The 21,615-nt window shown below is 42.2% G+C and overlaps 2 protein-coding genes across 6 annotated transcripts in view; one reads left to right on the top strand and one right to left on the bottom strand.

Annotated features, from left to right (window-relative positions):
- The window catches only part of TBC1D1 (TBC1 domain family member 1), a 226,314-nt gene that overhangs the window by 155,578 nt on the left and 49,121 nt on the right, over window positions 1-21,615 (bottom strand). The window lies entirely within an intron of this gene.
- LOC118525346 (proteasome subunit alpha type-1) lies at window positions 9,203-10,352 on the top strand. The gene has a single exon (XM_036076057.2). The coding sequence runs from the start codon at window positions 9,269-9,271 to the stop codon at window positions 10,058-10,060; it is 792 nt and encodes a 263-aa protein (XP_035931950.2). The 5' UTR covers window positions 9,203-9,268; the 3' UTR covers window positions 10,061-10,352.

The raw sequence follows: 21,615 nt of genomic DNA, 5'->3' as shown, positions 1-21,615 counted from the left end.
CGAGGATGTTCATCAGCACTTATTGTGTAAAGCAACACGTGTCTTGGCAAGGAACAGAAATGTGGTAAGACCTAAATCTTGACCTCAAGGGAGATAGAGGGTGGTAGCCAGTAGGACTGGAAAGGAAAAGAGTGAACAATGCCAAGGGAAAGGCCCAGGTGGAGCTCCACGGAGTTCCCAGAAAAAAAACGAAAGATAACTTATGCTGCAAAGGAAGAACCAGCTTCTGGCTGGAAGGTTACAGGACCTTTTCTTTTTTTCTTTTTTAAGTAATCTCTACACCCAGTGAGGGGTTCGAACTCACAACTGGGAGATAAAGAATCGCATGCCCTACAGACTGAGCCAGCCAGGTGCCCTAAGACTTTAGAACTTGTACAGATGGTGATAAGACTTTCTAGGAGGAAGGATCTACTGGACAAAGGCGATAACTCTGGAAATCAAGCCTTACTAAGACAGGACAGAAATCAGAGCTCACATTGCAAAAAGAGAATTTTAGTAAATTTTAGTTTGGAGGTGTGCAGTTATCCCACTCTGGCATAAAACTTTGTTTCCAGAAAAAATATTTGCTGAGGATACTATCAAGTCCAAAAAAAATCATGCAACAAAATCCCTCTGTATGAACTGAAAACATATGCCATGCAAAAACTTGCACATGAATGTTCACAGTAGTATTATTCATAACAGCTATGAAGTAGAAACAACCCAAGTGTCCATCAACTGATGAATGGATAAACAAAATGTAGTGTACCACACAACAGAGTATTATTTTGTCATAAAAAGTAATGAAGTACTGATACATGCTGCAATGTAAATGGACCTTGCAAACATTATGCTAAGTGAAAGAAGCCAGACGCAAAAGATTATATATTTTATGATTCCACTTATATATCCAGAATGGGCAAATCCATAGAGACAGAAAGTAGATTCATAGTTTCCAGGGATTGGAAAGGGGGAAAAATGGGGAGTGATGGTTTCTGTTTTGGAGTGATGAAAATATTTTGGAATTTTTAGTATATTCACTATACTAAATATACTAAAAATATACTAAAAACTGAAATTTCATGGTATGTGAATTACGAATCAATTTTTAAAATCCCTCTAGGTGATGATGTTTTAATGACTTTAGGTAAGTTAATTCCATGAGGCTTTATAATAATGGAACCCACACTTTAGAGGGCTAGTTGTAGGATTTTTTTTTTTTTAAGGATTCTCTAAACCCAACTGTTAGGAGTGAGTTGGACAGTTAGGCAGTCAGGGCCAGGGTCCCCAACAAGAAACTAAGGAGTCAGGACAGCTAAAATAAAACAGCACTAGCATCCTATTTTGCAGCTTAGACAGGACTGCACTGACATTCTGCTTTGCAGCCTTTGCAGAAATGACTTCTGAAAAATGTCCTAAAATAAGACAATTAAGCACAAAGCATTTGTCAATATCATGGGCAGTTAAGACATAAGCCCCCAGATGTCGGCCAAAAACGAGATCATCAGTATGTTGACATTAACCTAATAGGTAGACAGATAGGTGACCAAAGCCCTGATTGGCATGACTCAGCACACCCTGACTGCTTAAGATCGTTCTGCAAAAGAGCTCATAAAAAGCCCTACACTTAGAAACTCCAAGGGCAACCCTCTCGGGCCCCCCTCCCTCTCCGGGAACCTTATACTATTGCTCAGTGAACTCTGCTTTGCTGCCCACCACTCTTCATCTGGTCTACCCCTTCATTCTTCGAAGCGGTGTGACCAAGCACTGCGGGCACTAAAGGCAGAGAATTCCTGCAACACCATGTGGGGCTTGAACTTACAACCCCGGACTCAAGAGTCGCATGCTCTACAGAATGAGTTTTAGGATTGAATGAGATGCATATGAAGCATCTCAGCCTGAATCCTTGCATAAAGTAGGTGCCTAAGAAATGTTAGCTGTAGTAGTAGAAGTAGTAGTAGTACTAGCAGTGATTGCTGTTGGTTAGTGATGGGTATTTATGATGATTAGTTTTATGTGTTCACCTGAATGGGCTGAGGGATGCTCAGCTGGCTGGTAAATATTATTTCTGGGTATGTCTGTGAAGGTGTCTCTGGAAGAGATTAGCATTTGAATCAGTAGACTGCCTAAAGAAGATGGCCCTCCCCAATGTTGGGTTGGTATCATCCAAGAGTTGAGGGCCTCCATAGAACAAAAAGGGGGAGGAAGGGCAAATTTGTGCTCTCTGCTTGAGCTGAGACATCCATCTTCTCCTACCTACGGGCATCAGCGCTCTTGGTTCTTGGGCCTTCTGATTCAGACCAGGACTTACACTATCAGCCCCCAAATTTGCAGGCCTTCAGTACTTGTACTGAGTTACACCACCAGCTTTCCTGGTCCTCCAGCTTGCAGGCGGCAGATCATTGCAGACTTTACGGCCTCCATAACCATATGACCCAATTCCTATAATAAATCTCCTCTTACATATATCTATCTATCTCCTATTGGTTCTGTTTCTCTGGAGAACTCTAATATAGCACATGTTATAATGCAAAAATAAAAGAGAAATGATGGGCTAGAGGTATCAAGTTCATGACTGGGTTTATAGACAGGACAAACAGTTGAGATCAAAGAGGAGATTGTGTGTCAGCCAAAATTAATTCCAGGACGGGGTGGGCCTCCCTGACTCTCAGTATTTTCCTCTCCCTTTTTATGAGTTGCTAAGTCTAGCAGCATGATTGTGCTCCATTTGTTCCTTTAACTCTGTAAGGCACACCACGGATTGTCCACGTCTCTCTGGTAAATTCCCATCATTCTAGCCAGGCAGAGACTTGGAATGTGCAAGCGTTCCTGCCCCTCACTTTCAAACACCTCAGAAATTCCTCCCTCAGCAATGAATCCTGTTCATTCCCACTACTACTCTCCTGTTCCTCTTCCTACACATCCCAGCCCTCCTTACCTGTCTACCTCTCTCACTTTCTCTTAAGCACATACATGCAATCACATTTTAAATCACGGTAAATTCAAAAGGGAGTCTTTGGGTGGCAAGACCAAGTACGTGAAGGCCAGCTTCAGAACACACTGTGCTTCATAAATTGGTGAGTGAGGGAAAGGAAGTTCAGGGGGGGAAGTAGAAGGATAAATTTGGTGAAGACTTATTTGGACGTAGACAATAAATTCAGGTTATTAGCTAAAGAACACTCTACTTTAATGCATCCATATCAATGTTTAAATTAAGGTCTCTAGTTTTGTTTTGATTTCAGGCATCAGGTTGTCGTTTCTTGTTAGCCAAAATAACAGCAAACAGATTTTTTTTTGCAAACAGATTTAATGAGACACTTTTAATGGCTCCAGGCACCTTCAGTACGTTTACTAAAAAGCCTTGCAAAATTAAAAACTGGCTGCACCCAACTAGAAATACTAAGACCTTGCAGTGTAAAAAAGTGAGCCATTGAATTGTTAACTCTAGAAGGGACCAGCCAGTGACAAACCCCCTTACTGTGAATACAGTTCACCCCAACTGCAGGATGCCTTTTTTCTCTCTGCACTCAACAGTCTTTTTAAAACAAATTTAGGGGCGCCTGGGTGGCTCAGGCGGTAAGTGTCCAACTGTGGGTCTCAGCTCAGGTTTTGATCTCAGGGTCATGAGTTCAAGCCCTGCCCTGGGAGTGGAGCTTACTTAAAATTAGAAAGAAAGAGAGAAGGAAAGAAAGAAAGCAATTTACTTTATGACAGATTTTTCTCTTCATTAAAAATAACAATGAATTCATTAAAATGCTTATGACATTTCTAAACCAGATAAATGAATATATTTACTATTTTAATATCTGTTCCTGTCTCAGTGTTTCGGCATAATATGTATGGTAATTGTTTTCACTTTTTAGCTGGTAAGACATTCCAAAAATAGAAACAATGTTTTTCTATTTTTAGCTCAGTCTATAAAGTTTAAGCAAATAATCATCTTTCCAAAAACTGTACACACATGTTTCAAAATCATGGAAAAACCCAGCGGCAATGAGCTCACAAAAGAAAACACTGAAAATTTAGTTATAAGATTTTTTACATCCTCACCCTGTGTTATAACTAACCATAGATGCTCAGCTTTAAGCTCAGACATTTTTATTATAATTTATAATGGAAACATTAAAAACACCACTTTGCATAGCACTAACTTTACCAAAAAAATAACTTATTTTCTAAACTGAAAGTTATGTTTCTCCTAAAAAATGAGACTAAAAAATATTAATCCCTATCTCCCGATCAAATACATTAGTGAATAAAAATTGGACCCAAACTCCCCTTCTTCCCTTCTTTCATAGTAGATTATAGTAGATTATAATTTCCTTAAAAAAAAAAAGTGGCTTATTTTCCCTTTGATTGGGGTGATTTCCCGCTTCTAAAACAATTTCTATTTGTTCACTATCATCTAGTTCTTTAAAATCATCAAGTTTCAATCCAGCAATCATGCTCCTTGGAATTTACCCAAAGCAGTTGAAACCTCATGTCCCCACAAAAACCCACACACAGATATTTGTAGCAGCTTTATTTAATTACCAAAACCTGGAAGTAACCAAGATGTCCTTCAGTAGGTGAATGGATAAATAAACTGCAGTACATCCAGATAATAGAATATTATTCAGCGCTAGAAAGAAATGAGCTATTTTTTTAAAAGATTTTATTTATTTACTTGTCAGAGAGAGAGAGAGAGCACAAGCAGGGGGAGTGGCAGGAAGAGGGAGGATCAGGCTCCCCGCTGAGCAAGGAGCCTGATGTGGGACTTGATCCCAGGAACCTGGGATCATGACCTGAGCTGAAGGCAGTTGCTTAATTGACTGAGCCACCCAGGCGTCCCAAGAAATGAGCTATTAAGCCATGGACATACATGGAGGAACCATAAATGTGTATTACTAAAGAAAGAAGCAAATCTGGAAAGGCTACATACTCTATGATTCCAACTCTATGACATTCTGGAAAAGGTAAAACTATGGAGATAGTCAAAGATCAGTGGTTGCGAAGGGGTTGGGATGGGAAGAGAGGGATGAATAGGGAGAGCACAGAGGATTTTTAGGGCAGCGGAAATTACCTCGTATGATGTTATAATGATGGATACATGTCATTATATATTTGTCCAAACCCAAAGAATGTCCCAGAGTGAGTCCTAATATAAACTATGGACTTTGGGTGATCATGTTGTATCGATGTAGATTCACCAATTGTAATAAATATATCAACTCAGATGGGGGGATGCTGATAATGGGGAGGCTGGGTGTAGAGGAAATCTCTATACCTTCTGCTCACTTTTTGCCGTGAACCTAAAACTGTTCTAAAAAAATAAGTCTTAAAAAAATCATCGCGTTTTAAACACAATGGAAACTCTCTTATGAATGCTCTCACTCTTTTCAAAGCCTAAATTTGTACGTGTCAGTATTTTTGGATCACGATATTTTTGGAACCGCGCAGCAAGCACCTAAAAAGCAGAACTGTGACTCCTCCATGTTGGTTACGTGCCTGGTACAGAGCCATGCACCTCTGCGCAGTCACGCAAACAATTCACATGTTTCCTCGCTATAACTTGAGATTCCTCCAAAATGTCCACCAAGCCGTGTACACTTGCAGTTCACCAAGAGGAGAGTGCCTGGTTATGCTCAGTGCGATTTTCAGGTGCACAGAGCAAGCGAACTTTCCAGAAACTAACACACTAGTGCCACCACGTTCCTGGGTAAGTACCCCTCCAGAAACTTTAAGATAGAAGGTCCCTCTGGGTTCACAGCTTAGCAAAGTAATGCATAGATTATAAAACAAACCATCATCTGCCTCCTAGTCTCTGTACATAGCTAGAGGAGGTACATAACTGAAAACCAGTTCTGCTGGCTTTGACAGGAGATAGAAGGGATGAGAAGGTGTAAGAAGGAAACGGCTTCTCGGTTCCCTTTATGTTCGAATCTCCTTTGATTTCTCAAATGCTTACAACTCGGGAGGTCTGAGACACTGCTCTCCTCACCTAGAATTTTTCAGACATGACAGAGGTTATGCCCTGGATGAAGTGAAGATAAATCAGCTTTCAGAGATCAGAAGTCATCTAAAGTGTCTGATTGATTTGCACACAGCCCTTTGGAGTCTTCTTTGTGAAGGCAGTCTGGGAGGGGCTCAGGGAGGGGCATTCAGGTGTGCCGGCTTCTACCTGCACAAGACTGGCTGATGTGATCTCAGACAGCTCGTGCTACATCACCCATTTCCACCTTGTACATTGCAGAGGTTAGACTCAAGATCTCCAAGGTCCCTTCCAAGCTTCCTTCAGGAATACTATGAAATATATGCTCAATTAAATGCCCATGATGGGTTCATGCCTGGCAGCCTTCTTAGCTCAGGGTCCAGGCAGAACTAAACTCACCTACTCACCCATCTCCAGGTCCTAATGTCACGAGGATGCCAAAGCCCTTGGAACTTTTCAAGAGACCTAGAGTTGGCTCCTTACCTCAGGGGAGAAGTTTGTAAGAATGAATGCCTACAGCTCAATGGTAGGGGTCACCTGCCCCCTGTCGGAGGTACCCCTTCTCCACGATCAAGAGTCAGGAAGGAAGGAAATAATATCTATTGAACATTTATTGCATGCCAGGTATTTTCATATATTATCTCATTAATCCTTACAACAACCCCAAAGTCTTGTGGGCCCAATTCCTGCCCTGCAAAGCTGCGGGGTCAGGACCTCTGTCTCAGTGTGTCCCGAAGGTGGCACTCCTGCTCCAGCGGGTCTGGAGGACAGAGAATCAAGCCCAAGAGGGTTTTATTGCAAACCTTAAGATCTGATGGGAGTTTTGTCTTGTAGTTTGGATTTTTTTTTTTTTTTGAATGGAAACGTTTATCCTCTGCCTGTCTCACCACTGTGTTTTGGAAGCACATAATTTGTTTGGTTTCACAGGTTCACAGCTTAAAGAGGAATTTGTCTCAATGTGTCTCAGGATGAATCATAGCTCCAGTCTCACCCACATCTGATTTAGATGATATTTAGATGACTTTGGACTTCAGACTTTTGAGTTGATGTTGGAATAAGTGAAGACTTTGGGGGTTTGGGAATGGAATGAATGTGTTTTGCACATGAGAAAGACATGAATTTGGGGGGCGAGGGACAAAATGCTATAGACTTCATGTTCGTATCTTCCCAAAATTCATGTTGAAACCGAATCCTCCATGTGATGGTATTTGGAGGTGGGGCCTTTGGGAAGGGATTAGGTCATAAGGGTGGAGCCCTCCTGAATGGGATTAGTATCCTTACAAAAGAGACCCCACAGAGCTCCTTGCCCCTTCCACCATGTCCTGACACAGCGCACAGCGAGAAGACAAGACGGCCTTCTATGAACCAGGAAAGTGGTCCTTATCAGACACTGAATCCGCCAGCACCTTCATCTTGAACTTCTCAGCCTCCAGAACTGTGAGAAATAAATTTCTGTTGTTTATAAGCCACTCGGTCTGTGGTGTTTTTGTGACAGTAACCTGAAGGAACTAAGGTAAGTAAAAATAATGGTAATAGAACATAATGTGTATTGAGGGCATACTGTCTACAAGACACCACTAAAACCAGTGAACTTTTAGAAGGTGCTCATTACAGGCCGCACATTGTTCTGAGCATTTCCAATAAGCAGGTAGGTAACCAGGGTTACCCTATTTTGGATCGGGAAACTGCAGGGGCAGAATCAGGATTCAGGTCCAAGCATTCTGGCAACTTAACCACTTTACAACACAGCCCCTAATTATCTCAAAACTCTGCTGCAAGGTATTATTTATTCTATCCAGCAGATGAAGATGCCGAGGGTCAGAAAGGTAAACTACCTGACCCCAGGTCAGGCCTGGGTAGAGCTGAGGCTCTCTCCACAATGGCAGGAAAGTAAATGGTCCCGAGTGCTATCAGTATGAACACAGGGCTTCGTGCTCTAAGATTTCAGGGATCTCTTCTGGTCAAGAGAGGTTCTGAAGACACCCACCAGCTTCCAGCCAACAGCTGGCTTTGTCAGAGAAGAAGTTCTGCCTGCTTTGTGGGGCTGGAGGCTGAGCCAATACCAGCTAGGCTACATGGAGGTGGGCTTGACATGGGAGCAGATTCTAATGAATAATCAAATGAAGGCGAGAGGAAGGAAGAAAAGAGAAGGGAAGCATGTTCTCTTTGGGTCCGAGGAAGCAGGCCTGCTCAAGGCTATAGCTGGCCAGGCCTAGGAAGAAGGAAATGGGACCTGCAGCAGGCTCTCCACTGAGGCCACATTGGGGGCTGGCCAGCCCACTCAACCTGAACCCAATTTCATCAGGGACAAAGCAGGGGCTGGGCCCCTGGGTGTGGGCAAGGTGGCAGCAGTGATCCTTCCTCCCTGTGAAGAGCTGGCTTAGCTGATGGACTAAAGGACCCTGACCTCCCAGTGCCCAGGAAATTAGCTGGATGGGGTACATCCCTTGCCAAAGCTTAATTACAACCTGATTCTTGAGGGAGATGAGTCAGTGGGTCTAAGACAAGTTTTCCTCATAAGAAGCCCATCACCCTGCTCTTCCTCTCCACCGTGACACTGTGGTGCAAGGCCTATAGGCTGGCCAAGTCAAAAATGGTGCACACAGCCTCTCTGGGGCAAGACATGTTGCTATATAGTTTCAATTCATAGTTGATATATAGTACATAGAGTTGGTGATTTCAAGTATCCAACTCTGGCCCACTGTGTGCATAGCAGGGAATGTAAACCACTGAAGCATCCGTTAATTCATTGTCACTTAATATATATCTATCACACACCAGTGCACACCAGTCCCTAGAGATGCTACAGTAAACAAGTCACCTGTCCCCAGAGGAATGTCTTAGGGTCCAGTGGGTCCAAGCTGCAAGTAAACAGGAAACTGCATGGCTGGATGAGAAGTGTTGCAAGAAGAGAAAGAGAAGGTACTATGTAAGCATACACAGAAGGTCTTGAACCCAACACAGGGATCTATAAACCCACCTGGAGGGGGTGAGGCTTAAGGATGCACACAAAGGCCAAGCAGAAATTAGCCACAAAATGGCAGAAAAGGAGTGAGATTATTCCTAAACTACAAAAGAGCAGATTCTGATACTGGAACTTTTATTACATAAAATATTCTTGTTTTCTAAGTTTTTTTTTTAATTATAAAATATTTCAAAAAGATCAAATAGAATATTATGATAGACACTCACGTAGCTACTTCCCAGTTTTAACAGTTTTAAATATTTTGCACATCTGTGTATGTATGTATTTTTTTAAAGAAGTAAAATGGAACCCGCACCTCTGCAGGAGGCCGCAGCCAGACCCACGCCGGAACCATGTTTCGCAACCAGTATGACAATGATGTCACTGTTTGGAGCCCTCAGGGCAGGATTCATCAAATTGAGTATGCAATGGAAGCTGTCAAGCAAGGTTCAGCCACAGTTGGTCTGAAATCAAAAACCCATGCAGTGTTGGTTGCATTGAAGAGAGCACAGTCAGAGCTTGCAGCTCATCAGAAAAAAATTCTCCATGTTGACAACCATATTGGTATCTCAATTGCGGGACTTACTGCTGATGCTAGACTGTTATGTAATTTTATGCGCCAAGAGTGTTTGGATTCCAGATTTGTATTTGACAGACCTCTTCCTGTGTCTCGTCTTGTATCTCTAATTGGAAGCAAGACCCAGATACCAACACAACGATATGGCCGGAGACCATATGGTGTTGGGCTGCTTATTGCTGGTTATGATGATATGGGCCCTCACATTTTCCAAACCTGTCCATCTGTCAACTATTTTGACTGTAGAGCCATGTCCATTGGAGCCCGTTCTCAATCAGCTCGTTCTTACTTAAAGAGACATATGTCTGGGTTTATGGAGTGCAATTTGAATGAACTGGTTAAACATGGTCTGCGTGCCTTACGAGAGACGCTTCCTGCAGAACAGGACCTAACTACAAAGAATGTTTCCATTGGAATTGTTGGTAAAGACTTGGAGTTTACGATTTATGATGATGATGATGTATCTCCACTCCTGGAAGGTCTTGAAGAAAGACCACAGAGAAAAGCACAGCCTGCTCAACCTGCTGAGGAACCTGCAGAAAAGGCTGATGAACCGATGGAACATTAAGTTACAAGCCAGTCTGTATGTTTATTATCAAATCTGTAAGAATGCAGGAACATGTACTGATGACAATAATCTGTACGTAGGAATCAGTCCAGATGTGTTTTTCCCTAGCAACTTGTCTGAAACCATATAATGGTGTGCATTTTTCTTTGAGAGGGGTCCATATAATCATTTTCTAGAAAGTATAGGTATCTGTACTGATGTTTTTATATGAAGAACATAGTGTCTTTGTGGTTTTAAAGACAACTGTGAAATAAAATTGTTTCACCTGAAAAAAGAAAAAAAAGAAGTAAAATGTTACTCATGGGGTTCTCCTTACATCCCCAGAAGTATCCACCATCCCATGCTGGGTCTATCTTTCCCTCTCTGTTTTTATACATTATCCAGATAAATATTAATCCACAAACAATATACACTCACGTTTCAATTTTTTCCTACACAGTATCACGGTGTAAACTATATTTTTGGCAATTGCTTTTTTTTTTTTAAACACATTACCACTTTTTTTTTTTAAGATTATTTATTTATTTATTTGACAGAGAGAGACACAGCGAGAGAGGGAACACACGTAGGGGGAGTGGAAGAGGGAGAAGCAGGCTCCCCGCTGAGCAGGGAGCCCGATGCGGGGCTCGATCCCAGGACCCTGGGATCATGACCTGAGTCAAAGGCAGACGCTTAATGACTGAGCCACCCAGGTGTCCCTGGCAATTGCTTTTTTATACTCAACATGGTGTATTTTAACTGCTGAATAAAGTTCAATTGTAATACATTGTATGACTATTCCATAATTTAATTATCTATTCCATTTTTGATGGACATATAGAATTTTTCTTTTTTTTTTTTAACCATAGCAACAACACCCTCTTACTTGCCTCTTTGTGCTCATGTCCACAATATATGCCTAGACATGGAACTGCTGGATTACAGGTATCCACCTCTACCGCACATGGCCATATTCCTCTGCAGAATCGCTGTGCTAATTTATACTCCCACCTGCATGCATGTGTTCCTGCTTCTTCACATCCTTGCCAGTCCTGATGTTATCAAGCTCTTAAATTTCAAAAATCTAATGAGTACGATATTATTTTCTTGCTTTAATCTACCCTTGCCTGGTTGCTAGTGAGTTGCCCATCTTTTCATAGGTCAAATGGCTGTTCAGGTTTCCTCCTCCGTAAATTGCCTGTTCACATTGTCAGCCCATTTTTTACTGGGCCGTCTTTTTTTTTTTTAACTGATTTACAAAAATTTATTACATATTTTATTTACTTATTTATTTTAAGTAAGCTCTCTGCCCAACATGGGGCTTGAACTCACAACCGTGAGATCAAGAGTTGCATGTGCTACCTACTGAGCCAGCCAGATGCCCCTGGTTTATACTTTCTTAATGGTTTCATATCTCCTGCCCTTGGGGAAATGCAACAAGATACCTGAAATGAAGAGTTCACGTTCATTTAGTGTAGGAGATACCTCTACTAAATGGTTAATTACTGTCCTGGAAATGTTAAAGACCCTCAGAGAAGCTACAAGCCCTGTGGTGACCACAGGCAGACTAAACCAAAGACCAGCTTATCACTGGACTTAGGGTGATTTGTTAAATATTTTCTTTTTTGTCCAATTTTTTGTTTAATTCATTTGATTTATTTCAGCTTAGAATTTGACTTTTTATCATTGCTTAGAACAATCCTGAAAAAGAAATCTATAAGGACATAACCACAACTATTAACATCTTCATAACCAAATCCATAGACAATTAGACTAGAAAGTTATCATCTAGCTAAACCCCTTTATTTACCAGTGATGAACCTAAAGTCTGAGAGGTTAAGTTATTCATTTATTTAGTCATTCAATAGATATTTATTGAGCTTCCACTCTAACAGATATCATTTAGGTGCTTACTATGTACCACACATTAAGCTAAGAATTTCATATAAATTTAAGCATTAGACATTTAAACATTAGACACTAAAACAAAAATTAGACACATTTGATGTCTCTAACAACAGCTTCAAGAGGTAAAATCTGAGAAGTTAAACAGCTTGCCCAAGGTTTATAAGTAGAGGAAAGCAGGATTAAGATGCAAAGATTCAAAAAACAATTAAAAAAAAAAAAAAGACATTAAGATTCTGACCCCAGCAAGAGGATACACCAGTGATGCTTGGCCTGAGTTCAAAACACAGTGATATGAACCTTACAGAAGAACAAGGCCCTAGCATTCACACAAAATGATGTCCTCCTTCACAGATGAGATCCTGTTCTTCCACTGAACAGGGCAATGGATGGGCATAAGAAGCTTATGCCCACACCTAACAGAAACTCATCATGGACCTGTGTGGTCCATGATCCAAGACAAAGAGTACTGATACAGAGAACCCACCAAAGGGTCAGCTCCAGGGGCAGAGTAAGTACTTGACTATCATGGTGAACAATAAATAGTCATGGTCCGTGTCCCTCATGGGGTTCGCGGTCTAGAGGAGGAGACAGACATTAAGCGAGTAAGGAAACCGGTGGAATACATAATTACAGAGTGTACTAAGTGCTATGAAGGAACAAGGTAATGTGAGAGAGAAAGCCTTGTGTGCAAGAATGTGTAGTCATAAAGGCCCCAATTAATGCTAAAACTGAGATCTGAAGGAGGTAGATGTCACAAGTCAGGAGAAAAGCATGTGCAAAGGCTCTGTGAATGGAAGGGAAAAAATATCTGTGAATGCAACAGAGAGACTGAGGGAGAAAGTGGCTCACGATAAAGCTGGAGATTGAAGCAAGGGGCAGATTACCCAGGGCCCTGAGGCTGTGCTAAGAGTTGAACTTTATCCTCAGTGTAATTGGGGCAATATTGGAGGGTTTAAGGAAAGGAATCACATGGCTCAATCCTCTACTCTGGTCACTCTGACGACCACATGGAGAAAGGAATCCTGGGGGGGCAGGATGGGAACAAGAGACCAGTTCTCCAGTTTAGGAGGCTATTGTGATGGTGGCTTGGCTTAGGCTGGGGCTTGAGTGAAAATTAGGTAGAAGCTGATGGATTAAAGACATATTTTGGAAACAGAACCAACAGGGCTTGTGATAGAATAGAAGATATGATGGAGGATATGGTATAAGTGAGACAGAAGAATCAAGAATGACCTCTAGGTTTTAAAAAATATATGAATAAAGAACTGTCTAGAATTATTTCTCAAATGTTTCATGGTTTGTCTTGAATTCTGAATTTTGAAACTTAGCAAACCCTCTCCAGTGGGAAGTGTGAGGGGGAGAGAAGGTCACATGGTCATGACTCTTCTCTAAGGATCAGTAAGGCAGCCTGGGACTGAGACTTTGTATCTTTTCTGGAGGTCCCTTAGAGCATCCTTTGACTGGGAGAGGAATCTGGAATCCTTGACCTCTGGCTACCTCAGATGGTTCTGAAAAAGGCATCTCCAGCTGGCTTTTTATGGAATAAGACATTCAGAGTCAAGACTGTCACCCACTTGCAGTAGCACCAGCAAGCCACTAACATGTATGACAAGCACCAACTCTCGATCTAGAAAACTCACGGAATCCTGGAATTCAGCCACCGCACAGCAACTCCTAGATTGACATGAGACATGTGTGGCTCCGTCAGAGCTTTGTACGGAAACCAAGGCAGGGACATAAGCGGCTTGAAGCTGTAAGCTGTCAGTTCTGCCAATGCTTACAGCTTGAAACTGTAAGATGTTAGTTCTAAGCTGCAAAATGAGAGTTCATGAATATTATTTAACCATTCAGACATTTCTTTAGAAGTGGGGGCAGAGAGAGAGGGAGAATCTTAAGCAGAGTCCACACTCAGCGCGGAGCCCGGTGCAGGGCTCCATCTCACGACCCTGAGCTCATGACCCGAGCCAAAATCAAGAGTCAGATGCTTAACCGACTGAGCCACCCAGGCGCCCTAACCATTCAGACATTTTAAGATAATCAGTGTTAGTCCACGCTGCAAATGTGTTTCCTATTTTTTCAGCATATTCCACTTAACCCTCAATCTTCTCTGAATTATCGCCTTTTGCTTCCAGGACCTCCTCAAGGCTTTCATCTGGTTCCTGCTAGACTGGGGAGAAGACGTGGGAAGCTCTTGACCTGACCCTGGCCTCTGTTCCTTTATCCTTTGCTATTTCCTGTCTCCTGTTTTCTCTATGGGAGCAAATCTTGTTCACATATTTCAAAAAGCGGGAGCCTTAGCATAGAAGGAGTGTGGAACCAGGGGACGGCAGAGGGAGGATAAGAAGGAACACAACCCACTTCATATGTAAATAGAATGTTAACTATCACAGAAATCATTGCTGTAATGACAGACTTAACATGCCTAGAGTGTGATTTTTCAGGCATTTTGAAACGATCAAAAACCATGAAACGATCAAAAACCACTTAGATCAAGTGCAGAGCAACCCAAAAAGAAACAGCAGCTGCCTCCATAGCATTTCCTAATTTATAACGTACTTTGGCAGACATGATTTCACTTCCTACTAACCTTTAGTAAAATCAAGTCCTCCACTTGTGACTAAAGCAGCTCCCCAAAGTTACCCCAAAGCAACTGCAAGATGCCAAACAGACCTCACCCTGACTTATCTCTTCTACCCGCTCCGGTCCGTTGGCAGGAGAAATGCAGCATGCCGTGGTGAGTAGAGGCACAAGGATCTGTCTGGGCTCCGCAGTCCTGCCCTGGGCAATGTGAGTATGAATGACGCGGCCGCGGCCACAGGGTACCGGAGCGTTGTAACAACTGCAGACATTCGCCAACCCTACTCCAACCTAGTCCAGCATCTTGATGCACGGCAGTAAAGGGCCACTTCTGCTTCTAAGTTGAAGGCAGTTTTACTGAGAGTCCTTTCAGCACCGAGATAAATATACTTGTTCTCCAATTCATTCCAGGACTCTTTTTTTTTTTTTAAAGGTTTTATTTATCTGACACAGAGAGAGATTGAGCATAAGCAGGGGGAGCAGCGGGCAGAAGAGGGAGAAGCAGGCTCCCTGCCGAGCAGAGAGCCCTACTCCGGGCTTGATCCCAGGACCCTGGGATCATGACCCGAGTCAAAGGCAGATGCTTAACCAATTGAGCCACCCAGGTGTCCCCATTCCAGGACTCTTTAACCCATGGCCAAGTGTGTGTCTGCATTTGAGTTCATATTCAGAAGAAAAAATTCTATTTGCAAAAGGCCCACCTCAAAGACAGGCATTCACAGGTATTATCAGAACTCTTACTCCTAACCTGAGACCGCTAGCCAGTAAGTGACCGAGCCAGGATTTGGATCTGGTGTATCATGTGATTAACTGCTACACCGAGCCTGTGAACTCAGTTACCATTAGGGGTCAGGCAGACAATCCAAATGTGTGAAATGCTGGGTGGAAGGCACTAGAGAGTAGGAAGACTGGTGAAATAGATTCTGCATGCCAAGCTGCAGGCACTCAATGAACTGCTTTTCTTCTTCAAAAACAAATCTGTAGCAACCTGTCAGCAACCTTGCCCCATTATACCATTAGTGCAAACTATTGCTAATTGCCATCTTTCAAAGCATTTTGACACATTCATCCTTTATTTATTTATTTTTTAAGATTTTATTTATTTATTTGAGCGAGAGGGAAAGAGTGCACAAGCAGAGGGAAGAGGCAGAGGGAGAGGGAGAAGCAGACTCCCCGCCGAGCAGGGAGCCCGATGTGGGGCTCGATCCCAGGACCCTGAGATCATGACCTGAGCTGAAGGCAGACGCTTAATGACTGAGCCACCCAGGCGCCCAGACACATTCATCTTTTAAATAAATAGTCTTAAAATGGTACTCTGAATCTGGGCAGAAATAAGGTAAAAGATGTAGTTGAAGTGGGCTAAAGAAGGGATAAACAAACACTAGTGGGGTGTAGAGGTGTGAAAGCAAATCCAATCCAGGAAAGCCTTCTGGAGGAAGTGGCATTTGAGCTGAGAGAGATGGAATGCTTCTTGTAGATTATGGAAGAGAAGAACCTCTCTGGGTAAAAGAAATAGGAATGAGCAAAAAAGGGGAAAGCTTAGCTATTTCAGGAGAGTAAACAGGGTGCCTGGCTGGCTCAGTCGGTGGAGCATGTGACTCTTGATCTTGGGATTGTAGGTTCAAGCAACATATTGGGTGTAGAGATTACTTAAAAATAAAATCTTTAAAAAAATAAATTAAATTAAATCTTTAAAAAAAAAGGAGAGTAAACAGTCTCATTTTGTTGGAGAATAGGGTACAAAATCATGGAGTTAGAAAAGTATGAAAAATCATCATGGTCAAGGCACTTGACTGTCGAGCTAAGGAGTTTGGCATTTATGGGTTGGGCTTGGAAGGTAGACAGGTCAGAGAATGGGTTTTCTAGGAGACAAATCTGCTACGTTGATCTTACAGACTTTTTTTTCTTAAGTAATAAGCTCTATGCCTAATGGGGCTTGAACTCATGACCCCAAGATCAAGAGTCAAATGCTCCTCTGACTGAGCCAGCCAGCCGCCCCATGATCTTATAGACTCTTTCTTAAGCATACATTTTTCCTAGACAACTTCAATCTGAAAAATATGTCATTATTCTTAGCATATGTTTTTAAAAGTAAACTTGGTCACCATAAATGTATATGGGAAAAGGGGCACAAAACTAGCAAATCCAGCAAATGCGGCCATCTGTTTCCACAGCTCTGAGTACAGATCAGCAAAAATAGCATTTTTAAAACCACAGAACTAAAGCTGAAATCACTGCCAGTGTAGGATTCCACAAGTGACTACTTATAATTTTTTTGTCTGGCGTCTTCAATAAAACATATCATCTACAGGACATCATGGAAAAGTATCATCTGTTGCATAAGAAATGCAAGAAATAAAAAAGGAGGGAGGGAGGAAGAGAGGATATGTAGCTTGCCGGAAATGTAAATCAAATGTCAGAAGTGACCTTTTTAAAAGTAATGACGAAGGAAAAGAAAAATATCAAACAATCTGTTCTGAACTTTTACGAAAAAGCAGTAAAGGGTAAAAAAAAAAATTGAAATTTGGAGTCAGAGAGGCTATGTTGGGATCTCAACTCTCTCCTTTTAGTCTGTATTCTTGTGATGAGCTAAATTTCCTCATCTCTAAAAGGATAATATTACTTATTCCTTTAATGGTGATAAGACGGTGAGGGATAAAAGCATTGTGTCATATCACGTATCACATATATTCGTGTCTTTTCTTCCTGTGGAAAGGAAGGGATGTGCCTGCCATCTTGAGTTTGTGGCCATGGATAGTTCACAAACCCATCTGCTGCTTATGTTCTCCCAACACATGAAGGGAGTCTAAATGCTGACCCAGTCAGCGGGAGGCTTCATGAAAGTGGGGGGGGGGCAGTGAGAGGGAGGGGCATCAGCACAGATAACCCCAGAGACCAGATAACAATCTTCATGTTCCACCATGGCATGAATCAAGTGACTGCTCTGGGGGGGCTTATTACTGTACTCCCCTCTCCTTTAGATTCTTATTAAAATCAGTGCACACCCTTGAGCATACCATATGAGGTCCAGCAGGGAAGATACAGAATGGAGGTCCAGGAAAAAGCCATTCGGAGATTTTAAATGTATTAAAGCAAAGCACAATGAGGCTAATCTACTGGAAATTCAATCTTTTGTCCACTAATATTTACTAAGCACCTATCTGGGGCCAGATACTAGGTAGACTGTGGGGATAGGTCTGCTAACAAAATGAACACAAATACCTGCCCTCACGAAACTTACATCCTAGTGGAGAGAGAGAGAGACAGACAACACACAAAATAAAAATCTTTACGCCATAGTATGTTAGAAGTTAATCAGAAGCAGACTGTCTAGATTACAATCTATATATATAAATGGAAAAATGGAAGGTGTACACTTTGAGATAAAGTATGATTAACAGTGGTTATTCTTGGAGCACAGGCCACTCATGATAAATAAAGGGCAAGGATTTTTGTGGAAAAGAGTAAAATGGAGGGGCGCCTGGGTGGCTCGTTCAAGTGTCTGCCTTTGGCTCAGGTCATGATCCCAGGGTCCTGGGATCGAGCCCCACATCGGGCTCCCTGCTCTGTGGGAAGCTTGTTTCTCCCTCTCCCACTCCCCCTGCTTGTGTTCCCTCTCTCGCTGTTTCTCTCTGTCAAATAAATAGATGGAATCTTTAAAAAAAAAAAAAGAGTAAAATGGAAACCGCACAAGAAGACATGAGAATAGCATGATTATGAGAGAGGAAAAGAGAGACATATACATGTATAGGAATCTCTAAGTATGTCTGTATTACCTTAGGAAAGAAATTGGGAGAGGCATGTTTCAGAAACAAGATGGAGACAGAGATTCCTTTCTTACTTGTTACAGTCTCTCTCTTATTTTAAGACTTTTATTTATTTATTTGAGAGAGAGAGAGTGAGAGCACAAGGCGGGGGCAGACGCAGAGGGAGAAGCAGACTCCCCGCCGAGCAGGGAGCCTGACGTGGGGCTCGATCATGACCTGAGCCGAAGGCAGACGTTTAACCTACTGAGCCACCCCGGCGCCCCTGCTTGTTACAGTCTCTTAAATTTATCAGATTATAAATAGCTTTTAACTCGCAGGGATGAAAGAGTTCTATATGTACTGATAGAGAAATCAGTTTGTGATGCAGAAAGTGGAAAGTGCAGGCTACAGAGCTTTGTATCCTGTGAGCATGTATGTTACCTACATAGAATTTTTTTTTTAACAGCATCTAGTGTTAGACAGATGAGTAAGTTAGCCCACAAACGTCTTACGAGTCCTCTCCCTTCCTCACCACTCACATGCAGCATCACCAGGTAATGACTTATGTCTCAAAGCAGCCTTCCAAATGCATCCTCTTCTCTCCAGTCCACCTGCCACTGTCCTGGGTAAACCTAGTCATCTCTCCCCTGAACGACCACATACATCTCCTTACTGATCCCGGCCCGTCCTCCACAGAACTAGATTTACTCCTCAAAACACAGATCTGATTATATCACTGCCTTGATTCTCTCATGACAACTAGATCAAGTCCAGTCTTGGCACGGCTCCCAAGACTCTTCGACGTCTGGCCTCACCTACCTGGGGTAGATAATGATTCCTGACTAAGACGATTCCCCCACTCCTCTTTACTAACAGAACCCTAATTTTGTACAATTAATAAACAGAGACCCCTGATCTCAGGCTTTAGTCCCAAGGATGCTCATGAGTTGGCATATAGTATGCAATCCTTTATTTTGAATTATTATGATTTTTTTTACTAAATGAATGAACGGTATAAATTAGTCATGTTTATACTCTTCCTCTTCCCAAGTGATTAGTCTACAAATCAACATGTGACCCAGCTTGGCTAACAGTCATATTAGAAGAAGCAAGCCTCATCCTTTCTGCTTGGAACTCACTTGTACAAGGAGCGACAGCAGCCATCTTGGGACCAGGAGGTCACAATCAACATAGGGTATCATGAGATGACAACCTGGATTACTGGTGATATCGATCCAGCCACTCTGGAACGTCTTTTTTTTTTTTTTTTTAAGATTTTATTTATTTATTTGACAGAGAGAGACACAGAGAGAAAGGGAACACAAGCAGAGGGAGCGGGAGAGGGAGAAGCAGGCTTCCCGCGGAGCAGGGAGCCCGACGCGGGGCTCGATCCCAGGACCCTGGGATCATGACCTGAGCCGAAGACAGATGCTTAACCGACTGAGCCACCCAGGCGCCCCACCATCCAAACTACTCAATATACACAGTTTCCCAGACTTGACTCATGCTCACCCCTCTCTTGAAGGAGCTTCCGTAGATTTTACCAGGATTCTCTACACATCAGCCTTGGTCACTTTTCTCAGCCGTTTTAACTTATTTGCACTTACTTGCCACTATGTTTCTCTACAGTCTTTTATCCAAGTCATTATTAAGCAACGAAAGGACATGTTTAATAGGTAAAATGATTTGGAAAGATCTCAAACTTAATGGCAAAGTAGTAGATTTGATATATCATATTATATAACTGGTATGTTCCAAACTTAATGGCAAAGTAGTAGATTTGATATATCATACTATATAACTGGTTTGATATATCATATTATATAACGTGAGAATTTAAAACTACCTAAGCGGGTTACCTGGGTGGCTCAGTCGGGTAAGTGTCTGCCTTCCGCTCAGGTCACAGTCCCGGGGTCCTGGGATGGAACCCGTATCGGGCTCCTGGCTCAGCAGGGAGCCTGCTTCTGCCTCTCCCCCTGCTCATGCTCTCTCTCTCTGTATCTCTCTGTCTCAAATGAATAAATAAAATCTTAAAAAAAAAAAAAAAATCACGTAAGCAGTGTTCTGTTGCCGGTAATGACAGGCACACACCTTGATTAAGCCTTAATTGCACATAGCATTCTGACACTTTTTTTAAAAGTCTGATATTAATATGTATTAGCTTAAAAACATACTCCGAAGAATTCTTCATGATCACTCCCAGATTAAAAGCACTATCCCTCTCTTATCTAAGGAATTCCTACCTGACTCTATTTCATTAATTAACAACATGCTTTTCATACCACACTATATTCCCGTGTATCTTTTTTAATATTATTCCAAAATTTAGCATTCATACTTTTCATCGTAAACTTGCCAGGAAAGGCATCAAATCACCTGATTTGAATGCAAAATGTGCCTGAGTGCCAGGGTGGGAGAGGCATGGGGACATGTGTGGGTAAAAGTCCCTGGGGCTGTCAGGCGCCTCACACCAATCAGCACAAAGGGATGACTGCACATCCTCAATCAAATGAGTGGATCTGCTTTGATTTCCCCTGTTAAATTAGCACAGTTTTTCTGCAGCCCGGATCAACTCAAAACCATCACCTTATCTGTGCACACCACAAGGACATGAGAGATGACGGAAAAACCAGGACTCCAGATATGGAGGTTTTAATTCACATTCTTCCAATGACTGCCCAAGAATATCGGCCAAATCACGAGGACTTTAAATCATACACTGTAAAAGTTAAAAATCTAAAAACTACTCTGTGCCCTCATCCACTGATTGAGTGAAGACCACAACCCAATCTCAAAGAACAGTGTGTGAAGATGCAGGATAAGCCATCTCGAGGCCACTGGTGTGCATGGGAGGCCCTTGGGCTCTGTGGTCTCCACTTTGCCAGCACCGGTAGCTCGGGGCTGCTCTCTAGGTGGGTCTGCCCCACCTTCGCATTCATCTCCTTGCAAAGTCTCCCATGGTAATCGTGAGTTATTACAATCAAGGGAAAGGCTTCTTTATAGCCTGAGGACTCGTAGGCATTAATTTGTAGATTGGTTCCACACTCACAGAGCAGGGGCCATGGGAAAAACCCATGTCCATTATCAACCGAACTTCAGGATAATTTTCTAAAACCTAAACCTCTTAACGACTTCCTCCTCACAGCAAAGACTGGGACCCCTTTCTAGATCATCAGTGTTTTAGTCTCCTGGACAAATACTATCACCACTTCATAGATTCTAAGTGTTTTACTGAACAGATATTCGGATAAAAACTCTTTGTGCTTTGTGTTGTTTAAACACTGAAAGGCAACAGATTTTCAAATAAGCACGGTCTAAACTGGGTTAAAAATGCATACTATCGGT

This window comes from Halichoerus grypus, chromosome 3 (assembly GCF_964656455.1).
Source record: "Halichoerus grypus chromosome 3, mHalGry1.hap1.1, whole genome shotgun sequence".
Taxonomy (NCBI): domain Eukaryota; kingdom Metazoa; phylum Chordata; class Mammalia; order Carnivora; family Phocidae; genus Halichoerus; species Halichoerus grypus.
The sequence above is the reverse complement of the archived record's forward strand: the minus strand, read 5'-3'. Positions and strand labels throughout refer to the sequence as shown.

Excerpts from the sequence above, each read along its gene's own strand:
- LOC118525346 (XM_036076057.2), top strand. The coding sequence starts at position 9,269 with ATGTTTCGCAACCAGTATGACAATGATGTCACTGTTTGGAGCCCTCAG.